The sequence below is a fragment of the Bombus vosnesenskii genome, unplaced genomic scaffold, assembly GCF_011952255.1.
Source record: "Bombus vosnesenskii isolate JDL3184/JDL3185 unplaced genomic scaffold, Bvos_JDL3184-5_v1.1 scf7180000013403, whole genome shotgun sequence".
In the NCBI taxonomy this organism is placed as follows: domain Eukaryota; kingdom Metazoa; phylum Arthropoda; class Insecta; order Hymenoptera; family Apidae; genus Bombus; species Bombus vosnesenskii.
In genome coordinates, this window is record NW_022883026.1 from 133,602 (window position 1) to 158,680 (window position 25,079).

Below are 25,079 nucleotides of genomic sequence, written 5' to 3' on the forward strand. Positions count from 1 at the left end.
GTATGATACATAATTTTTATCCCAATGATGGAAAACACCAATGGTGTCTTCATTAAATTCTGCAGCAAAAGAATTAATTGTCTTCTAGTGTATTTTGTATATTTCCAGGCCATAATATGAAGTTACTTAATGTTTGAAGTATTATAATTGTATTGCGGTGGAAAGCCGATACTAAATCAGATAGATATTATTGTACACTCTATTTTATTGAACTGTAATTGTTTTGCTGTATTTTGATATTTGTTTAATATCATTTATCATGGCACCACATGTTACTACGAAGATGCTACAAATTACAAATAAACATTTCATAAAATCGCGGGAGGCCATAGTTACTAGATTATTTCTATATTATATCGAGATGAGAGGCCTGGTAGGGCACTGTTGTCAGATTTACTGTCTGTCACCACGGCTTGTATCTAAAGTAGGCTGTGGCTGTGACAATGATCTTAAATTTAAATTTAATGTATTACTTGTATTGTGTTAGTGGACTTTATGTTAAAAATCGTAGAAGTTATAAAGTAACTTCGAATTTAGATGCTTGGCGGTACTGAGAGATGACTGATCAAAGAACTTAATGAATATAGAGATATATGTGAAATGCCAATGCAAAGAGCTGTCAAAATTTAAGAAATGACAGTGTTTTATAACGGACGTACGTCTAGTTAAAAAGAATAATTATTGTCAAAGATAGAATTAAGAAGATTAAAATTTTATGCAAAGATATTATATTCCATATTATTTATTATTATCTACTTTAGCATTAAATATATGTAGACATAAGAATATAACCTCAAAGCACATTACAAATGTGAATGTTAATTAAATCTTATCATGTAATATATTCTATCATTAGGTCATTTTATTTTTTCATGATATTATTTGTGCAGTATTATGAAGATATACAATGGAGGTTTCAGAGACGAAAAACCTTGTTAGAGATTTGGACTTAACTCTACAACCTCGCATTTTTCCACGATATAAATCTTGGCTTCCTCTTGCTACACAGCAGGTAATTATTCACATAAAATGATTATTCCATTTTCAGTTTTATAAAATTTTATACGTTATAAATTTATGACTGTATTTATGAAAGTATGTGTGTATGATCATATATCTTATTTTTAATACAAACAAGTTATCAATTACAATGATGATATGTTTAATTTTGTATGTAATCATTTATTTAATTTAATTATTTTGAAATAAGATTTTTAATTATGATAATAGTTATTTATGTTTTAACATTATATCTGCTTATACAATAAGATTAACGTATGCCAATTTATTTCACGAAACATATAATTTTCAGTTAAGACTTAGGAATCTTATACAAATAATAGGATGCAATCTGAAAACAGATATAAATAATGAAATTTGCTGGTTTTATTATACCTTACATAGAACAAGTATGTCCTCTCCTATATATACAAGCGAGGCAATTGATAATACAAATCCAAGATGGTCAAGTTTAGAAGTACCAACTATATATGCCACCAGCTATTCTACTGCCAGTGGTGAGCTTTATAATCTGTTAGTACCTCAAAAGTAATCATGCACTCATAGGTGAAAAAAATTGATGTTTTGGGATCTAATATATTTATAACTACAATATGCAATTCTAATTAAATTTGTAATATATTTTCTCTTCTTTTTTATTTTTTGCAATAGAAGTCATTGTAAGATTGTGGAAAAGGATAATCATCAATAATGCAACTACTGATCTAACCATATTTACATGGGGCATATCTTTTACTGGTTTGGCATATATCGGCCCAAAACTATCAAATAATTTAGAAACCATATTGAAAGAAAATTCTCTAATTTTTCAATTTCATGGTGGCTTTTTCACTCCAGTATATTGTTTCATTGAAACTCCTGAATTAAAAAGGTATCTACATATAAAGGTCAATGCATCTGAAATAAGAGATAGTTATACAGTGAGTAAGCTTACCAGCTTAAGAAATAAAATGCAAGCATTAAAACAGCAAACGGAATCGGTACAAACACTTCGGATACAAATTGCTTCTGGAGATAACTTTCACCCATCAAAGTATCCACAATCTTCATTAAACAGATTGTTTCAACCTCGTAAAGTGAGCAGGGAGAAAAAGGCAGAGATATTAAAAATACGTAAGGAATTAGAGGTAGCAAAATTTAGAACAAAATTGTTAGAACAAGAAAGAGCAAGAAAAATGGGAGAACTAAGAGTGTTAAATCAGATGCATTCTAATATTATGGAAGAAAATCAAGACTATGGTATCAGTTTTTAAGTGATATTCTTATAATATATGGAATCTCTTAGCTAAATGGTATCGCCAAAATATCTGCCTTATTTATCATTACACGAACAAATTTCTGAAGACAAAGTGATATTATTTAAAGGTGCATATATAATTCCTCAAATTTAGCTTCTTTTTATGAGATTTTAAGATCATTTAATTAGTATTTTGTTAAATAGAACTCTAAATTTTTTTTCACCAGTGGATGTGATTCTTCGTTCTCTATACAAAAGTATTAAGATACTTATGTCAGAAAATGCATAACTTAAAAGATCTCTTAGTTTCAATTTCATCAAATGTAATGTATGAAAGACAAGAAAAATATTGACACAAGAGTATCACTTTGTGTCTCTTCTTGTCTTTCATATGCCAAGTTTTACAAAGTTAAGGTTAAAATATCTTTTAAACTAAACATTTTCAGACCCAAGTACCTTAATACTTTTGTATAGAGAATAAACAAACGCATCAATTGATGGATAAAAAAGTATAGGGTTCCATTTAAAAATATACAAATGACCTTGAAATCTTATAAAAAATAATCTTGAGAGAAAGTTCTTTCCACTATTATATGTGCTCCTTGAAATAGTTTGTCCTAGAGGTTTTACCATAAATAAGGCAGCTATTTAGGTGATCCCATGTAGCTGAGGCTATATATATATATGTGTATTATAATTTCAGTAAAATAATTTTAACACATTTATTGTAATCAGGTTCTGATTTAATGGAAAGGTATAGAGAATTGAATAAAGATATTGAAAGATTACATGAATGGCGACAAAATCAAATAGATACAAGAGAAACATATATTCAATTGAGTAGTCAACTTGCACATAGAAGAAGACAATTAATTTCAGAATTAAGCTTAATATATCCTATTTCTCAGGTGTGTAAGATATTTGATAGAATGTGAAGTTTTAAAAAAGAATAATATAAAGTGAATCAAAATAAATTAATGTATTTACATGCTATACAGGGAGGAAACGGAAAATTTAGAATACATGATGTTCATTTACCAGATAGCGAAGATTTAGAATTATCAAATGATACTGTAGTTGCTGTAGCATTGGGATTTGTTGCACATACTACACAAATGATCGCCAATTTTCTTAACATACCTACTAGATATCCTATTATACACTATGGATCACGTAGTAAAGTTATAGATCATATTACAGAAAATTTACCTGACAATGAAAGACAGTGAGTATTCTACTCTCTATTCATCTCTCTAATTTTTGTAATATATAATTATCGTTTTAGGTTTCCTTTATTTGCTCGAAGTAAGGATAAGCTACAATTTCGTTATGCTGTTTACTTACTAAATAAAAATATAGCTCAATTAAGATGGTACTGCGGCCTTCCAACAACAGACTTAAGGGCAACACTTCCAAATCTTGCTACTCTGATAAATATTAAACCAAATCAATCACAGTATGTTATATTTCTATTTTAATTAAATGATATAAAATATTTTTTAATTTCACAAAATTTATCTTTCCTTTTATAGTTTGGATAATTCGAAACGAACATACTCTACTTCATCTTTGGATATCGAAGTTGGAAATAGTAAACAAAGTATAACACCACCAATGCAAAAAATAATTTTTGAAAAATGCCATCGATCTTCACGATCTATGAGCCAATTAAAAAGTATAAAATCTTCTCTCGGTTCTTCTTTGGATCAAGGTTTAGATAAACCCGTGCAATCCCTTGTTTTAGGCAGTCAATCAAAACGAATTTGTAAATCGGAAGAAAGTGCCATAGACAATAAAACATTGGTACTAGTAAAAGATAGGTCAAGTAATAGTAGTAATGAAACTTTAAATAATGCTATTCTAAATAATATAACAAATGTTGAAAACTGTTCTGAAGGAAATAATGAAACTGCAATAGAAAATAACATTGAAATCATGATACCAACTTCAGTGTCAAAGTCAACTAACATTACAGATAATTTTGACAGTCCTGTAAATATAAGAGATAGAAGCTCAAATTCTATAAGTAGTTGCGAAATGGCACTTACTAGTAGTCAAAATGGGGACGATAGTTCGAACGATAACAACATAATTAAGAAAGATGAAGCTAGAGAATCTATTTCAATTATTAATGAAATCTTAATAAATATCAATGATGTAGATAATACTTTAAAAAATGGAAAGCACAGTGAAGATTATAATTTAAAAAATGAAGCTCCACAAGATCGTGATAATCTTAAAATGGCAGCTAGTGATAAAAGTTCTAGTAATCATGAACATATGCCAGTTACAACAGAAACTTCAACGTATAGAAAAGAACATTTTACTAAATCGTGCTTATCTTTAGATGATATAATATCTTGTGCTTATGAAGAAACTGAAAAGAAAGAAAGAACAAGTTCTATTTGTAGCTATCCAGAAGAGTACCTTTCATCCAAATATCTTGCATCTCGAAAACGATATAATTCTGAATCGAAGTAAGTACATGTTACCATACATATGTAACAAAGATAACAAAATATAAATATGAAAAATATCAATAACTAAATTATTTCCTTCTATATATATATATAGAAAAGATCGAATAGATTCTGTACATTCTAAAAATTTGTGTCACAAGAACACAAGTAGAGAATCAGTGGTATGTATATTTATTTAAAAATCTCTATCAAAGTGTTATGGGTAAAGTGATGTAATTATCTTTTTATATATTTCAGGTGGAAACAGAATTGATGCAAACAGCACAGAAATCAGATTGTTATTCGTATGATGAAACAAACAAATGTGACTTTCAAGCATCAGACGAATACATAGATATTATTAGACGTAGTTCAGAAAGTGTATATGCACGCACTGAAGCTTTAGCTAATAAGAAAACCAGTTTTAAAGTTATGAAACCACGACTGTAGTATTTGCATTCTAGAATCGAACAAAGCGCTGTTGTTGTTGTAATAGTTGGTTTCCAAACGCACGAGACCCAACAAAAGTTCACTGCATGTTGTATAGAAAAGATTAGACCAATATTGACATTATCATTACTATGTGAAAATCGAGAATGTAACGGTCTCATAAATTCTTTTCATTATGAAAGACAAAAAGAAAGCAAGCAAATTTATATTTATTCTAATTACTTATTTTGTTAAATAGAAAATGAATTAATTATATTTGTTGATTGTGTTAAAAATATCTATCATATATTTATATCGCGTTTCCTCGATTGTTAGGTATAATTAACAATTGAGGTAAGTGAAGTAACGGAGAAGAGTCTATACTTTTTTAATCATAATACAATGGCATTTATTGAGATCATATCAATGACCCACCATATGAGATTATTTAGCATAATGTCATAAATTTCTTCTTATTAATTTTCTCTTCTCGAATTGACAGGCAATATTTCTACTGTGATGCTCCTTTATCTTCCTTGATCTTATGTTTCTTAGAAGATATGTGCAATCTACAATTAAAAGGATATCACTATTATAACAAGTACGAAAAATGAAGGATCATTCAGATGGCATAAATGAAAGAAGTTAATTTGTACTTACCAATATCTAATTAAAGCAGCAACAATAATCATTAAAAATTTGCTTTATATGTATTGACCAATGTTCAAAATCATATCTATCCACTCTTTTTTTAAAGATTCCTTTTAAAAATATTTCAATATTTATTCTGTCATCTTCCTGCAAGCGATTGTAATCTTTTTCTGTAATTTATAGACATTTCCAGATTATTTTGTAAACTATCTTCTTCAAGTGATCCCACGAGAAAAGTTCGCATGGAGATTACGGAATGAGATCTGATCCATCATAATCGATCTATTTGTTGTTGAAATTATGTTCCAACCACTTTCAGGCTAGTGCTGTATAATTTGAAGAACCATCATCGTGTTGGGACGTTGGAGCCAACCGGTTCGAGCAGCTAAGTAGATGTCAATTGTCTCCTTAAGAATTCACAAATACTTGTACCATATGTATAAAATGACTTTAACGGCAGATCATTGAATTCGCATCAATAAATGCCATCGTATTCTATCGAATGAAAAGATTAATTTGACTTAAAAATTTCCCCTATTATTGCACCAACAAAAAGATTATTTATGCGATATAATGTCCCCTTTGTTTATACCAAAAAATTTTTGTAAAGACATTTTTTTGATAATTTCTATATCTCGAGATATTCCATCGATTTCAGTTAAAATAAATCTATATACATATATATACAGGTTGACCCATTTGAAATTTTATCTCCTCAACTAGGTATTCGTTATTCAAAAAGGTGTTTCAAGAAGAATTTATTTGTTTTCGAAGGGGACATTTCGTGATGGTCACAAATCTTGTTTTTAGGTGAACGCGCCTTTTACATCTCAAGATGATTCTTGTTTATACATACATATATATATATAAGATACCTCACGCTCACTTGACATTGACATTAACATTTTGATTTATATCATACATTACTACCTATAGCGAAAAATATTTCAAATAAAAGTTGAATTATTTCAAAGAAGACAGGTATATTTTGATATGTATATTTAATGTTAGTAGGCTTTGTGTAAGTGAGCGCATGAAGATCAAAAACTTTGTTTTTTTTAATGGAATCATATATTTTTTAATACATTAATCGATGCAGGTCGACATTCTCTGTAAAAAATTATTTATGTTTAAAAACTATTAGTTTAGTAAGCATTTTAACTTTTCTTTTATAAAACCTATCGTATAAAAAACAAGGAAAGATGTAAGGCACTAATAAGTAATAATATGTGCACTTTTGTATTTGTTTTCATTATCTTTCTTACGGTAGCTTTTACAAAATAGAAGTTAAAAAAATATATAAACTAATAACATTCAGTAAATTAATAACTTTCTAATATACATATATGGGTTAATACTCTTTTATAGAGAATGTTTAGTTGCATCTAGAAAGTATATATTATTTCATTTAAAAAGATAAAGTTGACCTTCACATAACCTTTTCGCACCCATCTACAAAAAGACATAATATTAGATATGCCTCCCTCGAAGCCACAACTTTTATCTAAAACATTTTTCGCTACAGATAGTAATAGGCATGGAAATCAAGATATTAATATGAGATGAGACACCCTGTATATATGTGCATTTTGGGTACTATTATTTACATATAGTAAATTTTAGTATAATGTGTAAATTTAAATCTTTTTGTGCATACATGCGTCAAGGACGCGTGTGTATTGTATGGGTCGTACAATTAATAATTGTACTTTTTATTAATTATATAATATCAAATAGCTAAATAAGAAAAATTTTCATAATAATGATCCTTACATGGACATAGAATCAATATCATAATATAGGGATCAGTGTATGTTTATATTTTTTTAATTGTGATGTTACTATCTAAAGCTGATATTGTTATACATTCCCGTGTGAAGCTAATATTATTAAGTTGTCTTAGTAACAGTTTCTTCTTGTAATGTAAAATAATGTTTCAAAATAATTATATAATATTTAAAACACCTGAACATCTGAATCCAATAGTATCGATTGGTAACTATAGTGCCCAAACTTTACATCTGTCATTTTTGTCATGAAATTTTAATATCTATATAAACTATCTATAAGAGGACCAACTAAAGCGTATGTAATAACACTAAGTATGTGATAACTAATAATTTACAATGAAAAATACTGATACTTAATAAAAAAGGAAAACAAAATTGAAATTTTCTGATGTGTAACTTATTTCAATAGAAAAGATATAAATAAAAAAATCAAGCATGCTTAAATTATGAAATATAATATTAGTAAACACGCTTGATTAGTTTGACATGGTATCTTCAAATTATTCTACTTAGTATTCTTGTTTACTATTCACAGTATTCTATTTAACATCGTACACAATGAATTACATGTCAAAACATGTAGATACACATATTAACTTACTCAATGTATAATAATGAATGTAAGAACAATATTATATATAAAAAACCTTTTCTTGTAATTTGATTCATATGTGGAACAATTCATATTGAATACATATTATACTATAAGACTAAAATATAAGAATTTTTATTATTGGCATTTTTGAAGATCTTTTTTACTTTTACTATAATTTTAAGAGGATTCAATAAAATTTATGACATTTTCAACATTCTAGTATTTTAAAAAATTATACAATAAGATATTTTATTTGTAACAATGAAAACAAAAATATTTTACTGTATCTTATAGGATTTATGGCGATAATGTCTTTATCTTTGCGTTATTATATTTACATATAAAAATAAATATATAAAATGGTGATTAATTATGTTAAAAGTAAAATAATATATATAATATACATTAAAATATTTAATTTAAAGATTCATTAATTTTAGTCAGTTTTGCACTCACATCCCACAAACGCAGTGCTACATCAGGGTCTAGTTTCTTTTTTGAAACATAAAGTTTACAATCACGGTAAATATTACCACTTTCATTAGATAAGGAAGGTTCTATTGCACAATGTAATACAGTTTGTGCACCCTGTAACAAGAATATAAATATGAATGTAATAGAATATCTATTATAATAAATCAAATAAGAAATAATCCCACAAAAAATAATATGTAACATATAAAGACAGTTACCTGATTTGCAGTACGTAAAAATAACAGAGCAACAGGCGAAAAAATAATATAGTGAAACCAACTCCTTTTAACATTTCTGAATAATCCTGTATAAGTGAATCCAGGACAAACCATATATACATTAATACCACTGTTCTTTGTTTGTTTTGCAAGTTCAATACCAAAATACGTATTTGCTAATTTTGAATTACAATAGGCAGGATTCATACGTCCTTTGACTACCAAACCTTTTTCGCCATTTAGATTTGAAAAATCAATTGTTCCAGACTCAAAAAGTTTAGATGTCACAATAACAATTCTATTATCAAAGAAAAAGTAAAATAAGTAAATAAGAAATTTGTATTTTGAAGTAAATGTTTTACTTTATGGCAGACCTGCTTGGTCCATTTCGTTTTAAATGTTCCAAAAGTAAATTTGTAAGTAGGAAGTGCCCTAAATGATTTACTCCAAAATGAATTTCAAATCCATCATCAGTTAAAGCATGTTCTTTAAAAGGAACATATACTCCAGCATTATTAATCAACACATGAACCTCCACAAAATTTTCTATTACTTCTGCAACAAATTCTCTGATGGATGAAAACGATGCCAGATTTAATTTCATTGGTACCTGAAAAGTTAATAATATTTTTTACAGATACATAGATCGTATTTGTTATATTAATTATGGGGTAGAAATATATAATTAGGAACTAATATTACCAGTTTTCCAGTAGATATTTGAGTACGTATGTCAGATATAGCATTCTGAGCGGTTTGTAAATATCTGCAGGCTAAAATAACTGTAGCTTTCCTTTTAGCCAATTCTTTTACTGTTTCTTTGCCAATTCCGGAGTTTGCACCTGTCACAATGAATACTCGACCTAGTAAACTGTCTGTATTTTTACATTTTCCCCATGTACGTTCACGACATTTTCGAAGTAATCCAATAAGTAATACTACCGGTAAAATGAAATAATACCATGAAGATACCATATTTGCTTTACAAACTACACCATGTGTATGAATTAAGGAATATTTATTTGTATACAATGACTTGTCAAAATTTATGCCCAATGCCGTATTATGAATTAAGAAATAACATGCCGTGTTATGAATTAAGAATTTTGTTTTATAAAATAACCTTATTTATCACATACTTCAATATTAAATTTATACACATATACTTCACAAATTACACCTTGTCTTAATGCAAAAGTAATTATTGTAAATAGATATTTGAGCAATAATTATGATCTTCGTTACACATAACAAACTTTTTTCATATTTTAATATAATAATTGTTTCAATTAAACTATATGATATTCGTTGTTTGTTATAGAGCCATTAATGCAAAATTTATACTTTAAAGGAACGTGTACAATAACGATAACTCTATTTCTATCATTAAATAGATCTGTCATATGTATGCGTTACTGCGTGCAGGCGTGCATACGTGCGGGTACATATGTGATTTGTATTCATTAGATAATTCGATGGTTATTTGATTAAAGTTTTTATTCATAAATAAATGATTAAAATATTAAACTTAAAAAATTTTGTTCCTTTTGATACTATTCCATTCGATATATGTTTGAATGGAATTGTAAAGGCAGTAAATTGAGTATACCTAAGTACTACGGATGAGTACTATGGAACGATTACTCATTTAAAAGTATTTCCTTTTTTATCTGTCACCAATAATTTTCGACGCATATTATCTAAAAATGCAAGTATTAACTTTAGGAACACGAAAGCTACATGTATGTAAAACGCAGCATTCTTAGCGTATTTTACAGGTTAGCATGACGCCATATCGGCTTCTATTCTTGCTTCATTCAATGAATGGACCGTACAGATGGCATCTGATTGGTCCGCAAAGAAGAATAATTAGATACTCTCGACTTCCGCTTACCTTATTCAAAAATGTAGTGTCTTTGGGCAGAGAGGAAATGAGAGTGCTCACGTCTGTAGTTCTAGATGTTTCACAGTACAGGTGCTGTAGTTAGGTAACTGAAGTTAGCGTATATAACAAGCTATAAAATTAGGGATCTGCCCTGTTTGGTTGCACATTAGCACAGACAAGAACCTGTTGAGTTCCACGCTACAATTGTACGGTTCTACGGAAAAGTTCGTATTTACTTTTCTATTCGAGATAAACAAATATGAAAATGACAAATAATGCAATAATGAAACTAATTGTTGTAATACTTCATTAATTATTAATAACACTATATTTTTGAACGATGGCACATATAAAAGGGTGAGAAATAGTACAAAATGTCAAAATATAATAATTTATTAACAAAAAACAAAGAAAATAAACAATACATTTAAAAATATTAGATATACCTAATATGTATGTTCCCCTAATATGTGTGCCCCATATTTCTATACCAATAGAGTATCCTATAAAGAAAAACAATTCAAAACGTTTGAGTCAGACTCATATTATTCAAGTGTAAATTTGTGCCTTCGAGGAAATCTCAATTGCTCTTCACCCTTCCTCTTAACTCTTGAGAGCTGCGCTCTTCTTTTTTAATCTTCTCGGGCACGGATCTTCTTCACTTTTAACGGAAGGCTCTCCTTCGAATGCTCTCCTTCGAATGCTTCTAGAATCACTGAAGAAATTGATTCTTTAGAAACTGTGGAATTCGGAACATGATTGTTTTGTACGCTGACTTCATAGTGATCGTTTTGTTTTATCTTACGAATAAGAGAGTTTCCGCGATCAGCAGGAAACTGCACCCTCGCCTTGCGTCTAAACGTCCTGTTCTCGGACGAAGATGTCGGGATTCATACTCTTTTCTTTAAGTCACAATTAGTTTCATTATTCCGCGACTTTGTCATTCTCATACTTGTCTATCTCGAAGAGAAAAGTAGATATGAACTTTTCCGTAGAACCGTACAATTGTAGCGTGGAACTCAACAGGTTCTTGTCTGTGCTAGTATGCAACCAAACAGGGCAGCTCCCTAATTTTATAGGTTGTTATATACGCTAACTTTAGTTAACTTCAAGACTTGGTCGCATGGTGCAGCACCTGTACCGTGAAACAACTAGAACTACGGTTGCGAGTACTCTCATTTCCTCTCTGATAAAAAATTCTAGTTTATTTGAAGTAAAATTCTTAGATTCAACGTGGAATTGCTGATATCATATATCAGAAAGGAAATCTTATATATGTCATTGCACATGATTTAATGATAATTCTACAATAGGTTTATTTGTTTATTGATTGAAAAAGATACATATATAAATATCATATCCTGTTCAACATGAATAGTCAGCAGAGGTAACAGACGTACATGACTGGTCACAACTTTCAGGCATTGCTTTCCGGACGGAATTCTTAAAATGAGTATACATAATTGACGCAAAAGTTTTGCCTTAATTGCTTATATATGTATATAAAACTAATAATGCAATATATAATATGCTACTGTACAATACTACTGTACAATAAATAATATGCACAAATAATGCAATATAATATTACAATAGATAATCGATGCTCCGATGAAATTGGTTCTTATACAAACACAACAAAGCGTTTACGCAGGGACTACTCAACATATCGATTGCGAAATTATATTTGATAAATCAGTGAAAATACCTTGTTCAACCAACCTTTTAAACGATAAAACAAATATAAATTTATCCTTATACTTCTTAACGTGCTCTTGACACTGCTGTCTGTCATAGATGCCCATGTCATAAATCCCAGAAGTTAAAGATGGCCCTAGCAGTAACCCAATAACTAAATCCGCTCCTGAACTCAATATCTGCCACCCAGTAGCTGATGCCCTTACATCTGTCAGTTGATTAGTACATTACCGTTCTGTTTACTTTTGCTAACTTCTCGTTGAATAGAGTATAGTAAATGACAACTCTTATCATTCATACACGTCAAAAGTTGTATGTTTATTGAAAGTAGTGTAAAAATTATAGCATAAATAATTTAATTTTTAACTGTAGTAAAAACTAATTGCATTTATCATGGGAAATCTGTGCTTATCTTGTTGCAAAGAATCATCTTCGTGCGAAGATTTAACACCAGATTTGGTAAGATTAAAAAATTAGAGGTTATTTAGTAATTTGTACTTAAGTACGTATACAGTGTTTTTATTAACATCTTTTTCATTAATATATATATATATATTAATATTATTAATACCATATTGATACCAATAACCAACATTAAGTTTATTAATGTAACTGTTATTTTAACATCTTTTTTTTTTATAAATATCTTTTCTCTTGTGTATTAATATTTTAAATTGTCATTGCATGTTCAATTTTTGTGCAATACTACATTTTTTGTACATACATATATATTTGTTGCATGCGGTATTAAAAATTTATCTTAAACGAATTTTTGTCGCATTAAAAAATATTTTGTTTTTATTTAGGTTGCAATTCTTTATAATAATTAAATAAATATTTATAACAGTGAAATATCCTTTTATTTCAAACATTAAAGGATTATTTTGGGGCATTAATTTTAGTTACAATAAGAATAATAATTAACAGTAACTAGTAATTCAAGACACGAATAATGTTGATCTTTTTTAACATACTTTTAAAGATTACTTTTAGTGATGATTACAAAAAATTTAATACATAAAAAGATACATTTATGTTTAGGAAACTAGGAGAAGGAAGCAAATGGAAGCTGCAGAAAGAAGAATTGCTGAACAACAAAATCGAGGTATTAAAAATACTGATGCTGTTAGAAGGCAAGAAAGGCTAGATCAATTACGTGAGAAGCGCCAAGAAGAAGTTGGGAATAGGAATATGCAAAATAATTTAAAGGTAAGATGTTCAATTTTTTAAAGAAAAGAGTTTGAATCTCTAAAGTTTTAACTAAGAGAACTGAGTAAAAATTGCCAAATTGACACAGAATTGAATTAAAGAAAGAAATTTTGTTTTAATGTTCTATATATTGTTACATTATATTTAAAACTAAAATGCTAATAGTTACTTTATTTGATGATTTTGCAATTTTTTAAAATTGAATTTAAGTAAAAAAAATATTATAAATAATTATTTTTTTTATTATTCTAGTGGCAAATTAGTTAATCATAATCCTGGATGGAATTTGCTTCAATATTCAAATTTTCAAAAATATACAAGTTGGAATTATTAAGAACATATACAATGTACAAAAGGTGTATTTTATATGGTACTGTTTATTGATAGAAATCAAAGAAAGTAATGTTGCAGGTCTGCATTTTGCAAAATATAAATATTTAAAGATATATACATTTGCATATATAGACGTATATCTGTTTTCATAGATTATGTTTTTTATAGTGCCTTAAATATTTATATTAATTATACCAATATTTTCTATGATATATAATTAAAAATGTAATTGTAATATGTGACTAAGCGTGTCACAAAAATATATGCTATATTATGAATAATTATTATTACATCTAATCTAATGACTTTTGTGTTGATATTACTTATATTTTTCATTCTAATATATATTTATATTTCAATATCACAAACGTCTGATGTTTTAATAATCTAATTAGTGTTCGACAAAACAATATATCTTAACTATATGTATATAAGATCATCATGATCAAATTCTTTATATTTTGTTATTATTGTTGGATATACTTTTATTAAGATTGTATAATATTCAGCACACACTAGAATATATTATTTATTCATGTGGCATATTTAATAAGAAAATTAAAAATAAAAGTCACTTTCTTGTAAAATTTCATTTGATAATAATAATATATATATGTAGTTGTGTAAAAAATACAAGGCTAATGATACATATAAAACTAATTTATATTTATTTTCTATAATGTGATAGATACATTGAAAATGATGTACAGTGTAGGCTGGCTGTAGTATTAGTAATCATGATAATACCTGTCATTAAACGTAAATGTACATTTATGTATAAATAAGTTTGTTAACAGCAAAAGTGAAAAAATACATGTTTAAATGAAGAATATTTGTATGGCGCTATTATGGGTATAATTATTTGTTATAATTAATAGCCTAATGAATTGTACAATTAATGAAAATAAATAAATGTTTATATATATTCAATGAGTTATTTAGAGTACATATTACTATGCACTAACAACAAATACATGTATAGTTTGTAATCTTTTCTAGATCAAATATAGGATTTATTTAAGAAATACATATTAGTTTGTGAAATACTATAAGTACTAAGGAGGAATTGTTGTTACTTAATTTATAGTTAAAGGAATGATGAAAAAGATAATTATTTATGTTCATAGCTTTTTTTATAAATTGTTTTATAATGAAAAATGAAATATATGTATACACTTTATGGTACAAAAGACAAATGTTACAATTCTCATTCTGAGATAATATTAGTAAGTTTATTTATGTACATGTATATGTACACGTAATAAAATATGTAAAATGTAAAACGTATTCGTAAATACGCTTACTATCATGTCATATTGTTTCAAAGGGGACTTTTCAATTTACATATGTATGTTTGGCAAATTATAATTTTCACAAATATTTATAGCACTGACTAAAAATGTTTTATATTTTTCCTATCCGATGTACTGACCAGGATCGAAAAAGTTTCTTTGTGGACTTACTTTTTAGTTCTCTTCCATGAACCATTTGTACTTCCAATGATGCTCCATTGTTTAATGCTAACCATGTATGAATTTCATCAGTTGCCGCGGAAACGCCTACATATGTAAATATAGAAGAAAATTTACGTATTCATATTTTATACGTATATACAGGGTATCTCAAAGTGAGTAGTAAAATAAGGCAGGAATTGATTCTTTAAGCAAAAGTAAGAAAAAAAATTAAATCTTTTAGTTTAACATCTTGTTTTCGAGAAAATTGAGTTTGAAAATTCGTTGAGTACATGTGCATCCATCAGACTGAACGTGTTCAGCACGGACCACAAAGAAAGCGTTAGCGTCTGTTTGTGAACGGGTAACAAGATTGTATTAATATATTTAGCATTTAATTTATTTTAAATTTAATTTGTGTTAAATTTATGTTAAAATAATAAAAATTCTAACATAATCAATATCACAGGGAAATAATTAAACAACGAATCGCCGATCATATCATCATCGCGGTTTCGATCGTTGATGCAGCTGTACCGAAACAGTACAATGCCGATATTGGCCCGTCAACAAACGCTCGTGCTGAACGCAATCAGTCTGGCGACTGCACGCACACATATATTCGACGAATTTTTGAACTCAATTTTCTTGAAAATGAAATTTCAAATGAAAAGAATGTATTATTTTTTTCATTTATTTTTCGTGATAGAATCAGCCCCTGCCCAATTGTTCTATCCGATCTAAAATACCCTGTATATCAATTTTGTATTTTCGTATTACATACATGAGAGCGAAAAGATTTATGGATTTAAGGTCACTTTCACTTTAAAATACTTTAATATGGTACAAGATAAAAGTGCTTTTATAGATATTCCGAGTAGAAAATGGACGTGTCAATTTATTTAAACAGTATTGAAAAGTATATTCTATCAATGAATGTATTGTATCATATTTGATCTAATTCTTTGAAACTTTTAAATATCTAAAGACACAGTAAGACATAATAAATAAATTTATCATAATGCACGCGCATAGTAAATTTGTTTTTGTGATAATAGTTTAGTAGACAGTTGAAATAATAGTTATGTAAAGTATTTGATCCTTCTTGTAAGGATTGTTATTTATTTACTCATTTCAAACTAGTTTTTATATCAAAGTGCAAAGTAAATTATATTTAAACCTACCTAATAATTCATGAAGAGTGATACGCCGGCTAGCTAATAATTCTTTACTAGCACTTCTGATCTCAAATATTAACAAAGACTGCCTGGGAACATTATCACCTTCTATGTGAAAGTCTATACTGAACTGCGGGTTAGGCATTGCAGGTAAAAGCCGAGATTTCGCTAATGTTTTACCACTATTTGTCGAAGATGTAATTTTATCGGGACTGGTACATCTAATAAATATAAAGGATTTTTATATTATTTTTTGTATTAATATTCATATTTTTGCGCCTGCAGGCACATATATATATATATAAGTACCTACATTTGAAGCTTTATCCTACAATATAGTTGAGCGATATGTGCGACATGAAGACCTTGAGCTTGTAAAACTTTTCCTTCTATTCCCGAGTATTTTTCTTTAGTGCCATTGACAACTTTTAATTCTGATGTTGGTTATACATATAAGTAATATAAACATGACATGTTAGAGGTTCAGTCATTGATACAATATATGATGTCTAATTTCGTGAAATCTTACAAAGCAAAGCACATTATTGTATGTACTATGTTAATTGTTAATATAACTATGTTAATTGTAAAATTTACGTACCATTTGGTCTTAATCTTAAACGCGGACTAGGTTGTCTTATTCTGCCAAGCATATCAGGTTGTGATATAGCATGCGCTAAACCAGATCCTTGTAAAAGTTCTGTAGCATCAGCTTCTCCTCCACCTCTAGGTTCCAAACTCAATGTTACGCCTTTTGATTCATGTTTGTCCTCTATGTTTACTTCAGAACGAAATCTACGAAGTTTTAATCCTCTTTTCACCTAAAATCATTCATAATAATTAATGATAAATAAATAATTTAAATAACCTTCAATTTTATTATTTACGCTATCGGCTATAGTAATATTTTAGATTATCGTTTGTCAAGTCAACGTTATTATACACATGTATTTTAATTTTAAAAATAAATATATTAATTACATATATGTATGCAGATTGGACAATATTTATTTTATTGATTATTATGATCACCTTTTGTTTCATAACGCGAAAACTGTTATATTGTGGCAATTTTTTGCCGAAATTCTGTTCTGGACTTGGGGTTAAACTGTTGTGAGGAGATGGTCGCTCTCTTAACTTTGACGTGTCAGTTTCATCAATTACACCTGTTATGGATTCTGTGACAACACTAGGCACCCACGAATTCTCGGTTCCATTCATTTCGTTGGAGTCTTTACTTCCAATACTAGCTTTGTCTATTTCAAATAATTTAGATTGGAAATAAGTAATCAACGAGATAAAAAAACCTTTATACAAATTTTATATTATGTTAAACTCTTGGAAAATAATTCACCGGATTGACTAGAAATAATTGGTTTTAATAAGGTAATTGTACGCGGGGGCGGCGGTGGTGGTACAACGTCTAAATGCAATCTCATTTTTGACTTTTCCATCGAAGGTCTTCTTATAATGTTTGACACCGTTTCAGAACTTTCAATATTTAATTGGGTTGAACTTTCGCTGATATTGCTGGCTGCATATGTGCTTTGAGACTAGATGAAAAAATATCAAATAGGCAGTTTGAAATGTTGCTTTTTTTTTTTTTGAAACAAAAATGTGGTAATATGTACCTCGCACTCTTCGGATAAAACTTTAATTTTCAACTCTACAGATCCCGTTTTGGTTTCCCGTAACACCAACCAATGGGACTGATCGCTGCTTGATAATTTTCTAATGTCATCGAGAGTCAATGATACTTTTCCAAGATAATCCCTCATACCAAAAGTATCATGATCCCATAATACCTACGTGAAAAAATAGCATAAAAGTATCGTATTTATTATTCTTTCCCTTCTACATATTATTATTAATATCATTTGATAATTAATTAAATTATTACTATCTTCATTCACGCTTTTGTGATTTTAAAGGTTATATGACGAATTCTTGTTCACCGATTCATACGTTCTTCTGTTACTGCTGTAGTGTTTGTTTGATTATTGTTGACGTTTAGAGTATTGTAACTTTTTATATGTTTGGATGAATGTGTGTGTTTATACCTATTGTGTAAGGTGGATGGAGAAATTTTTTTCTTGTGATACCTGTAACGGATATGACTATTGTATACTATTGTCACATTCTCTTTTTTCCATAGATTTTCTTTCTTCTTTTGTTTATAAATATGATATGGAGTTCACTACATGTAATTGTTTATCGGTGTGTATTGTTTTGTCCTATAGTTATCGGTTTTCAAGTATGTTTCGGATGTTTATTTGTAATTTGGCGTGCGTGTTTGTATTAATCGATTGCCGCGGCATTATATCTGATGTGTAGCCTGTCCGTGTAGCCTATTACACGGTTTCTTATGGTTATGACGTTGTCTTATATTGCCATTTTATTAATATTATCATTCATTGAATATATATCTATACTATGAGAAAGTGCAGTATGTTAAAAAGTAGGCCGATACTTGAAGAGTTAGTAGTACTTACCGAGAGGAGTAAAAAGAATTCAATCAACATAGGTTCTAAAAGCAATTCTTTCGATGTAAAATTGGTTTTCATTATTTATGGTAAATGTACAGATCGAACTCAATTTCTCCTATTTCGGTATCAGGATATGTGGATTTTTAATGGTGGGGCATCACTCTGAATAATCTTTTCCTATATATATAGCTGGCGGCATCGTATACGGTTTTCAAGATATTCGCAAAAAATCGGAACTACTACAACGAATTCTGCCTATAGTTGTGCATCTATGGCAGCACGTCAATATTGATAGCCGATCGCTTAAGCTCGCCCGATCCTTATTTATAAACAGAAGTTAAGCGGTCTGCCGCCGACAACTAATACATACTAACGCAGCTGCTACAGCAAACACAGCCATAGGCAGAATTACCTGTACTGGTACCTGACTGTTTTTCGCGAATATCTTGGAAACTAAGGCTGACCGTTAGTGATATCTATAGGAAAAACTTATTCAAAATCATACTCCTATTCCCCACCACATATTAAAAAATCATCGAAGTCGAAGATGTTGAGTTTGATCTGTACACTTACCTTATTCATTATTTAATGTTCGGTATCATGAATGAATTTCCTCGCAACACATTTAATGTACAATAGGACTTCGATTAATCTATTTGCGATTATCCGAAATCTTCTGTTTACTAATAACAAACGCTTGTATATGTATACCATATGATTGAAAAGTTGCCGTAATAAAGCACATGTATGTGCGAAATTGAAAAAATAAATTGATTATATAATATAATAAATAATTATATTATAAATAAAAAAATGATTATATTGTAAAAGGAAATAGATCTTCTAAAAAATAAAGAGCTTGTTTTAGTATAGGAAACATGTTGTCACTTATTTCCCTTCGGGGTTCGATTATTATCCGTTGGGCATCAATTTATCTTGGTCGCGTCCTCCAATTAAGCCGATCCGAGGTTCTACAGTGCAAGTATAGTCGAAAATGAAATGTGTTAACATGAAAATGCATTTTGTGTATGGTATTTGCAATGATCGTGTATACAGTCAAAAAAAACCTCCATAGCCGTATACTCATTTAAAAGCTTTGGTCTACTCATTGCCGATAAATAATGTGCTGCATTTACGATAACGAAAAGAAAATATATGGTATGGAAGGAACGTGCGATCCACAGATATCAGTTTTATATAGAAATAGGAGGATAGTATATCGAATATTTAGAAATATGAAGATTTATGCCATATTATCCTACATTTGCGTCTTCTAAGTTTGTATATCCAATGTATTGCGAAAGCTTACTCATGATATCGAACGCTAATAATGAAAGTTGATTTTGCATCGAAAAAATTGTTTTTAGGACCTGTATCGATCAAACGTTTTATATTTCTCTTGATGAATATTATAAGTCCAACTTAAGCGTCGGACCTTTTTTAAATACGCTGTATAAATAGAAATCTTACGACATCCAAAGTTTCGCCGATTCTGGGCAAACCCATGATGGAACTTTCATCCCAGCAAGGATTCAGCGTTTTCTTCTTTATGCTGCTTTTATACTTTGTTTCATTATTTAGTTTCAGTTCACAGAAAGGATCGCTGAAACCATTTAGATCTTTCGCAACAAGATCTTTCGCGCGTATTAGTGTCACTTCCATTAGTCCACTTCCAGTGGAAAGTAAACTGGATACATCCGATGAGGCGGGATCTATATCCTTGTGAGTTAATAATAATTTCTGAAGAAACAGATAATACGTAAGAAAGTAAAGATGAAGTATCATTTATACCGGTGTTAATAAATACGCGTATGTAATTGTTTTCATCGATTGTACTAACTGCCTGTTGCATCCACGGTAGACTGTTTCTTTTAGATTTTGGCTCCTCGTCTGATGTTGGAAAAATCAAACTACTTCTTCGGCTAGTGATTATTTGCTGTATACTTTTAACAGGGTAGAATAATACAGAAACGGTCATTGTTGACGTAATGTTCGATCCACTGAGGATCAATTCTTTTCTAACTGTCCATATATTTTCCTAAACAATAACATATTGTTAGTTAATTAGATCCGTGTAGCACAATAAAACCAATTAAAACCAATTATACAAATGTGTAAACATTTCCCCGAACAAATTTCTTAGAATATTTGCTCTATCTCGACGCGAATTGAAGATGAATGATGTATATTATTCGTGTTTTTGATGAACTATATCAAAGAGCATTCACACCTTATGATATGTTTTGAAGTGTAATTTCAAGTATTCTATGTAACAAATATCTGATAAATACTTGAAATACTTGTCAAAAAATTTATATACCAAAATGTTATTTCTGCATAATAATTATGCAATCTTACTTGAGATAAAGATAATATAGCGAGCCCAAGCATATCGCCATCAATCGATTTGGATATATTCCAAGAGTATACGACAAAACTTAGAGACACTTGAGTATAATCTTGAACAAGAAATTGTGCTCTCGATTCCCAACACGGTGATGTAGTGCTTCGAATGTAATGCGTTGTTTTTACCTGAATGTTAAATAAACAGTATTTAGATGGGTAGAATAGGAAATCGAATTAACAAGTCTCTCTTTTATAATAAGGGATATGTAAAAGCGTACCTTTTTACGATTGTTGAATAATATACAATAAGGATTACAGTGGGAATTGCCACTATTTAGATTGTCCGCTGAATGAATATAAACGACAAGTACTCCTGAAAATGATATTTATACACGAATTTACATATGGATACACATAACGAGTCACATCAAATTTATCAAATATGTATCATCATTCAATGGTAATGCAAAGTATCAGAATATTGAAACACAAAAAATATATAGATTAATGATTGTGTGTCGTATTTTAATAAAGGTAAATGAAGTATGGGATAGTAAAAGATCATGTCTGAAAGCTACGAATTTGAAATACCAATGTTACAATGTTTGTTTCATTTTACCTGACTTTTGCGTTCAATTGGTATACTTTCGTGACACTCAAAATATCAGATAGAATAACATCTCAAAAATATAAAAAATTTTAGTTACCTGACAAGTATGAATTATCTTCTATCAATTCCGGTTGTGGCAAGTCTGGATCCAGTTTTGGTAGCGCAGTATATTCTAATCGGGCATTGATGTTTGGAATGTTAGCACTGGTCCGGGACGGTTTCTTTGGTTGTAATACGGTTTCGATACTTCCGGATGAAAATGTTAAAATTGTGTATATAAATGTGTATTCTTCAGTTCATATTGTTACTTTTCCTGTAGTCTTAAGCTGATGTAACTGATTTGTAAGCTGTGTATTAACTTACACTTGTGAGTTATCCCAATTATATGCTCCGAGTGCGAGTTCGAACTGAGCCAGTGTGACGGTGCTGACAAGTCGTTTTGCTTTTAATTTGATAGAGACTTTCTCGTTATCCAAGACACTCATTAAGAAAGATATGTTCTCGTTCCACGTGGAATTCAAAAGAGTTACGATTCGCCTTTGATCTCCTAATGTTACCACGAGCCATCTCACTTCGTCCGCGATGATGGGAGCTATGAATTAAAAAACGCAAACACTATTTTTCTTTTTTTCTTTTTATGAAATAGCATTTTGAGAAACAGCAAATTATATTTCCAGAATTGCAATATAATATTATTTCACGAGATAATATACGCAACTTTTCTGTATGTTGCAGTCTCATGATTGCGCTTAGGATTTCATTCGAACCATAAACTTATTTGTATTTGCTTTTAAACTGTACTTGCTATTAAACTGTAATATTTTCTATTCACTACTTAAGATTTTAATTTCTTCTCTATTAATTTTCCTTTTTTCTTTTGAATATTTGATATACCCTCTTTTCGTACTACTAATATGTAGATTCTGTAGATTTTTGTATGTCGTTTATTAAATCGTTTCGATAATTTGCAGTACCTGAACATCCATTTTGAGACAAAACGATGGTAAGCACTCCTTGTGGTATAGAATTAGTTAGTGAATCGAATCTGGGTCCAGGTCGTTCTTGAGCTCTCAGATTCATCTCTAAGTGACCCGGATCGACGATCCAATTAGCCAAAGCGTCCGTGACCACCGCATGAATCCACGTCTTAATTAAAGGTAATTCCATCATTTGTACTGCTCGCAAGATTCTCACGCTGAACCAAACATCCGGTTTCTCTAAGAAACTCACGCTTAAAGATGTTGCGTGAGGAAACGGTGCCATGGAATCAAGAGTTAGGGTGGCAAGAATGGTACCCGAGAGAGACAGTTTCTCCACGGCCAGATCGATGTCCATGCCAACCCTTTAATTCCAGATTAAACTTTTTGAAACGTAATAAGATCAGAGAATCAGCTATTACAGTAAGTAATACATACAGTAAGTAAAAAATTATATTTTTCAATTATATGATAATAATAATAAAAATAAAAATAATATTTTAATTATATTATATTATATTATTTTATGGTTTTCGAAAATATTTGTAATATCTTTTTCTCTCTCGTGCAAAGTATAATTAGTAAGTAGTAACAGTAGTGAAGAAAAGTAGCAGCGGATTTCATTTTCCGAAAACTATATTCTCTTTTTGTTAAAACGAAAAAATTGAAGGCTTTTGAAATTATTACGAATGTAATCGAATCTTACTTTCTTTTCTATACTAATTGTGTTATACGTGTTTGTTATACATTTGTTATACACGTAGATGGTATACTATATACTAACCCTTTTCCAAATAGTCTTGTTGTGATGAGCATACGAAATTGCTCGCAATCGAGGCGTAAGTCAGCTTCGATTGATAATTTCATTTGTCTTGTTTGACAATCGTCATCGTTGTTCGCATAATCTACCGTTCTTATGCGTGTGACGCATGGGGTTTGCTCGCCAAATGTGAGCTCTCTTAATTCCAATGGTCCTAGAATGATGTTTTCCATTGAAATTATTCTTTTATAAATTCATAAATATTTAAATCAACGGTAAAGTTTCCTATAAATGATCAATCTCATTAAGTTTATGTTCTTGCAGAAATTAGAGATGGTACTTTGTTGCTCTAGTCCTTAATCGTTGTCTACCTCCACTCGTTTATAAGCTGATAAAACTGAAGTTAAAGTTTATTATTAATAAGTTTAATATAATTGTATGAAATTCGGATTTAAATGACCTGAATATCTATTGCATTTCTGGTATAATCTTCGTCATATTATTATGAATTTGTATTTTTTATACCAATGCGACATATGTGGATATGTGGAAAAGTGGAATTAACTAAGAAAGTTAAGAACTAAGGTGACGATTTATCAAAAATGTTAAAAATGTCAACTATTATGTTAAGAAGAAAGGAAGAAGGAAGAGCATTACGCAATTTGGTATAAATTACTCTGAGATCTAGAATTAGTCAAAAAAGGTATCTTGTAGGTATTTACTATGTTAGTTTTAATTTAATATATACGAAGCATACTAACACTATATCTTTAATTCCGAATTTCAAAACTGGATAGCAGTTTGCGAATTGTTCTTAAATATTATTTTTCTAATAGATATTCTCTTATATTACGTGCTTATTTACAATAAATTTTACTGTTTAACTGATTATTTTATATTGTAAACAGTTCTATCCTACAAAAGCTTTAAATAGCATAATCTACAATATTTTACTAGCTAATTATAATTACATATTGCGACGAAACTCACCAAGTATTCCAGGCTTGGCTTCATTTAGAAGAGGTTCCAGTCTTTCTTTTGCTAAAGAAAATATACTGGTGGCGCTAAATCTCCACCTACGTTACAAATGAGATAGTAAGTTGTAGATACGAGAGAAAAATATTATATTGATACATATGTATGTACGTTTAGAGGTAATTAGTTCTTGACTCAACATTAATATAACATTATATAAACAATTAACATTCAAAGATCACTAAATAGAAAGCTCAATATTTAAATATTATTTTAATAACATTAACAATAAGTTGTT

General features: G+C 29.4%; 4 protein-coding genes and 1 long non-coding RNA gene across 15 annotated transcripts in view; 2 read left to right on the forward strand and 3 right to left on the reverse strand.

The window, feature by feature from the left end:
• The first annotated feature begins 275 nt into the window (after positions 1–275).
• On the forward strand, positions 276–6,299 carry LOC117237903 (UV radiation resistance-associated protein). 3 transcript variants are annotated; one of them, XM_033502334.1, is made up of 10 exons: positions 276–1,012; positions 1,313–1,517; positions 1,672–2,259; positions 2,993–3,165; positions 3,256–3,482; positions 3,543–3,713; positions 3,790–3,932; positions 4,002–4,734; positions 4,832–4,898; positions 4,975–6,299. In XM_033502334.1, the coding sequence occupies exons 1-10, from the start codon at positions 908–910 to the stop codon at positions 5,164–5,166; spliced, it is 2,604 nt and encodes an 867-aa protein (XP_033358225.1). In that variant the 5' UTR covers positions 276–907; the 3' UTR covers positions 5,167–6,299. The 3 variants fall into 3 exon arrangements, with proteins under 3 accessions (XP_033358225.1, XP_033358223.1, XP_033358224.1); XM_033502332.1 differs by having other exon boundaries at positions 276–811; positions 891–1,012; positions 3,790–4,734; XM_033502333.1 differs by having other exon boundaries at positions 276–655; positions 891–1,012; positions 3,790–4,734.
• LOC117237907 lies at positions 5,544–7,117 on the reverse strand. The gene is made up of 2 exons (XR_004494076.1): positions 5,806–7,117; positions 5,544–5,714 (listed from the first exon to the last, which is right to left on the reverse strand). It is a non-coding gene; the product is annotated as an uncharacterized LOC117237907 (long non-coding RNA).
• A 1,283-nt stretch (positions 7,118–8,400) lies between these two features.
• Positions 8,401–11,096, reverse strand: LOC117237906 (retinol dehydrogenase 11-like). Of its 2 annotated transcripts, XM_033502348.1 has the most exons (5): positions 11,079–11,096; positions 9,576–9,944; positions 9,248–9,483; positions 8,874–9,171; positions 8,401–8,769 (listed from the first exon to the last, which is right to left on the reverse strand). In XM_033502348.1, the coding sequence occupies exons 2-5, from the start codon at positions 9,846–9,848 to the stop codon at positions 8,596–8,598; spliced, it is 981 nt and encodes a 326-aa protein (XP_033358239.1). In that variant the 5' UTR covers positions 9,849–9,944; positions 11,079–11,096; the 3' UTR covers positions 8,401–8,595. The 2 variants fall into 2 exon arrangements, with proteins under 2 accessions (XP_033358239.1, XP_033358237.1); XM_033502346.1 differs by lacking the exon at positions 11,079–11,096 and having other exon boundaries at positions 9,576–9,970.
• A 1,050-nt stretch (positions 11,097–12,146) lies between these two features.
• On the forward strand, positions 12,147–14,300 carry LOC117237872 (small VCP/p97-interacting protein). Of its 2 annotated transcripts, none has more exons than XM_033502281.1 (4): positions 12,147–12,165; positions 12,829–12,915; positions 13,498–13,665; positions 13,918–14,300. In XM_033502281.1, the coding sequence occupies exons 2-4, from the start codon at positions 12,850–12,852 to the stop codon at positions 13,930–13,932; spliced, it is 249 nt and encodes an 82-aa protein (XP_033358172.1). In that variant the 5' UTR covers positions 12,147–12,165; positions 12,829–12,849; the 3' UTR covers positions 13,933–14,300. The 2 variants fall into 2 exon arrangements, with proteins under 2 accessions (XP_033358172.1, XP_033358171.1); XM_033502280.1 differs by lacking the exon at positions 12,147–12,165 and adding an exon at positions 12,668–12,768.
• A 908-nt stretch (positions 14,301–15,208) lies between these two features.
• LOC117237858 (tricalbin-1-like) overlaps positions 15,209–25,079 on the reverse strand; it is a 32,284-nt gene continuing 22,413 nt past the window's right edge. For 5 of the 7 annotated variants that reach the window (XM_033502250.1, XM_033502248.1, XM_033502249.1 and 2 more), the window contains 16 exons: positions 24,797–24,882; positions 23,831–24,020; positions 23,044–23,411; positions 22,433–22,661; positions 22,167–22,315; positions 21,738–21,832; positions 21,472–21,645; positions 20,954–21,151; positions 20,584–20,853; positions 18,259–18,432; positions 17,982–18,180; positions 17,660–17,883; positions 17,229–17,448; positions 16,941–17,061; positions 16,634–16,848; positions 15,403–15,557 (listed from right to left, as the gene is read on the reverse strand). In XM_033502250.1, coding sequence (XP_033358141.1) covers positions 15,403–15,557; positions 16,634–16,848; positions 16,941–17,061; positions 17,229–17,448; positions 17,660–17,883; positions 17,982–18,180; positions 18,259–18,432; positions 20,584–20,853; positions 20,954–21,151; positions 21,472–21,645; positions 21,738–21,832; positions 22,167–22,315; positions 22,433–22,661; positions 23,044–23,411; positions 23,831–24,020; positions 24,797–24,882 — 3,067 coding nt within the window. Of the gene's footprint in view, positions 15,558–16,633; positions 16,849–16,940; positions 17,062–17,228; positions 17,449–17,659; positions 17,884–17,981; positions 18,181–18,258; positions 18,433–20,583; positions 20,854–20,953; positions 21,152–21,471; positions 21,646–21,737; positions 21,833–22,166; positions 22,316–22,432; positions 22,662–23,043; positions 23,412–23,830; positions 24,021–24,796; positions 24,883–25,079 lie in introns of all 7 variants that reach the window. The other 2 variants (XM_033502247.1, XM_033502246.1) reach the window with 2 other exon arrangements.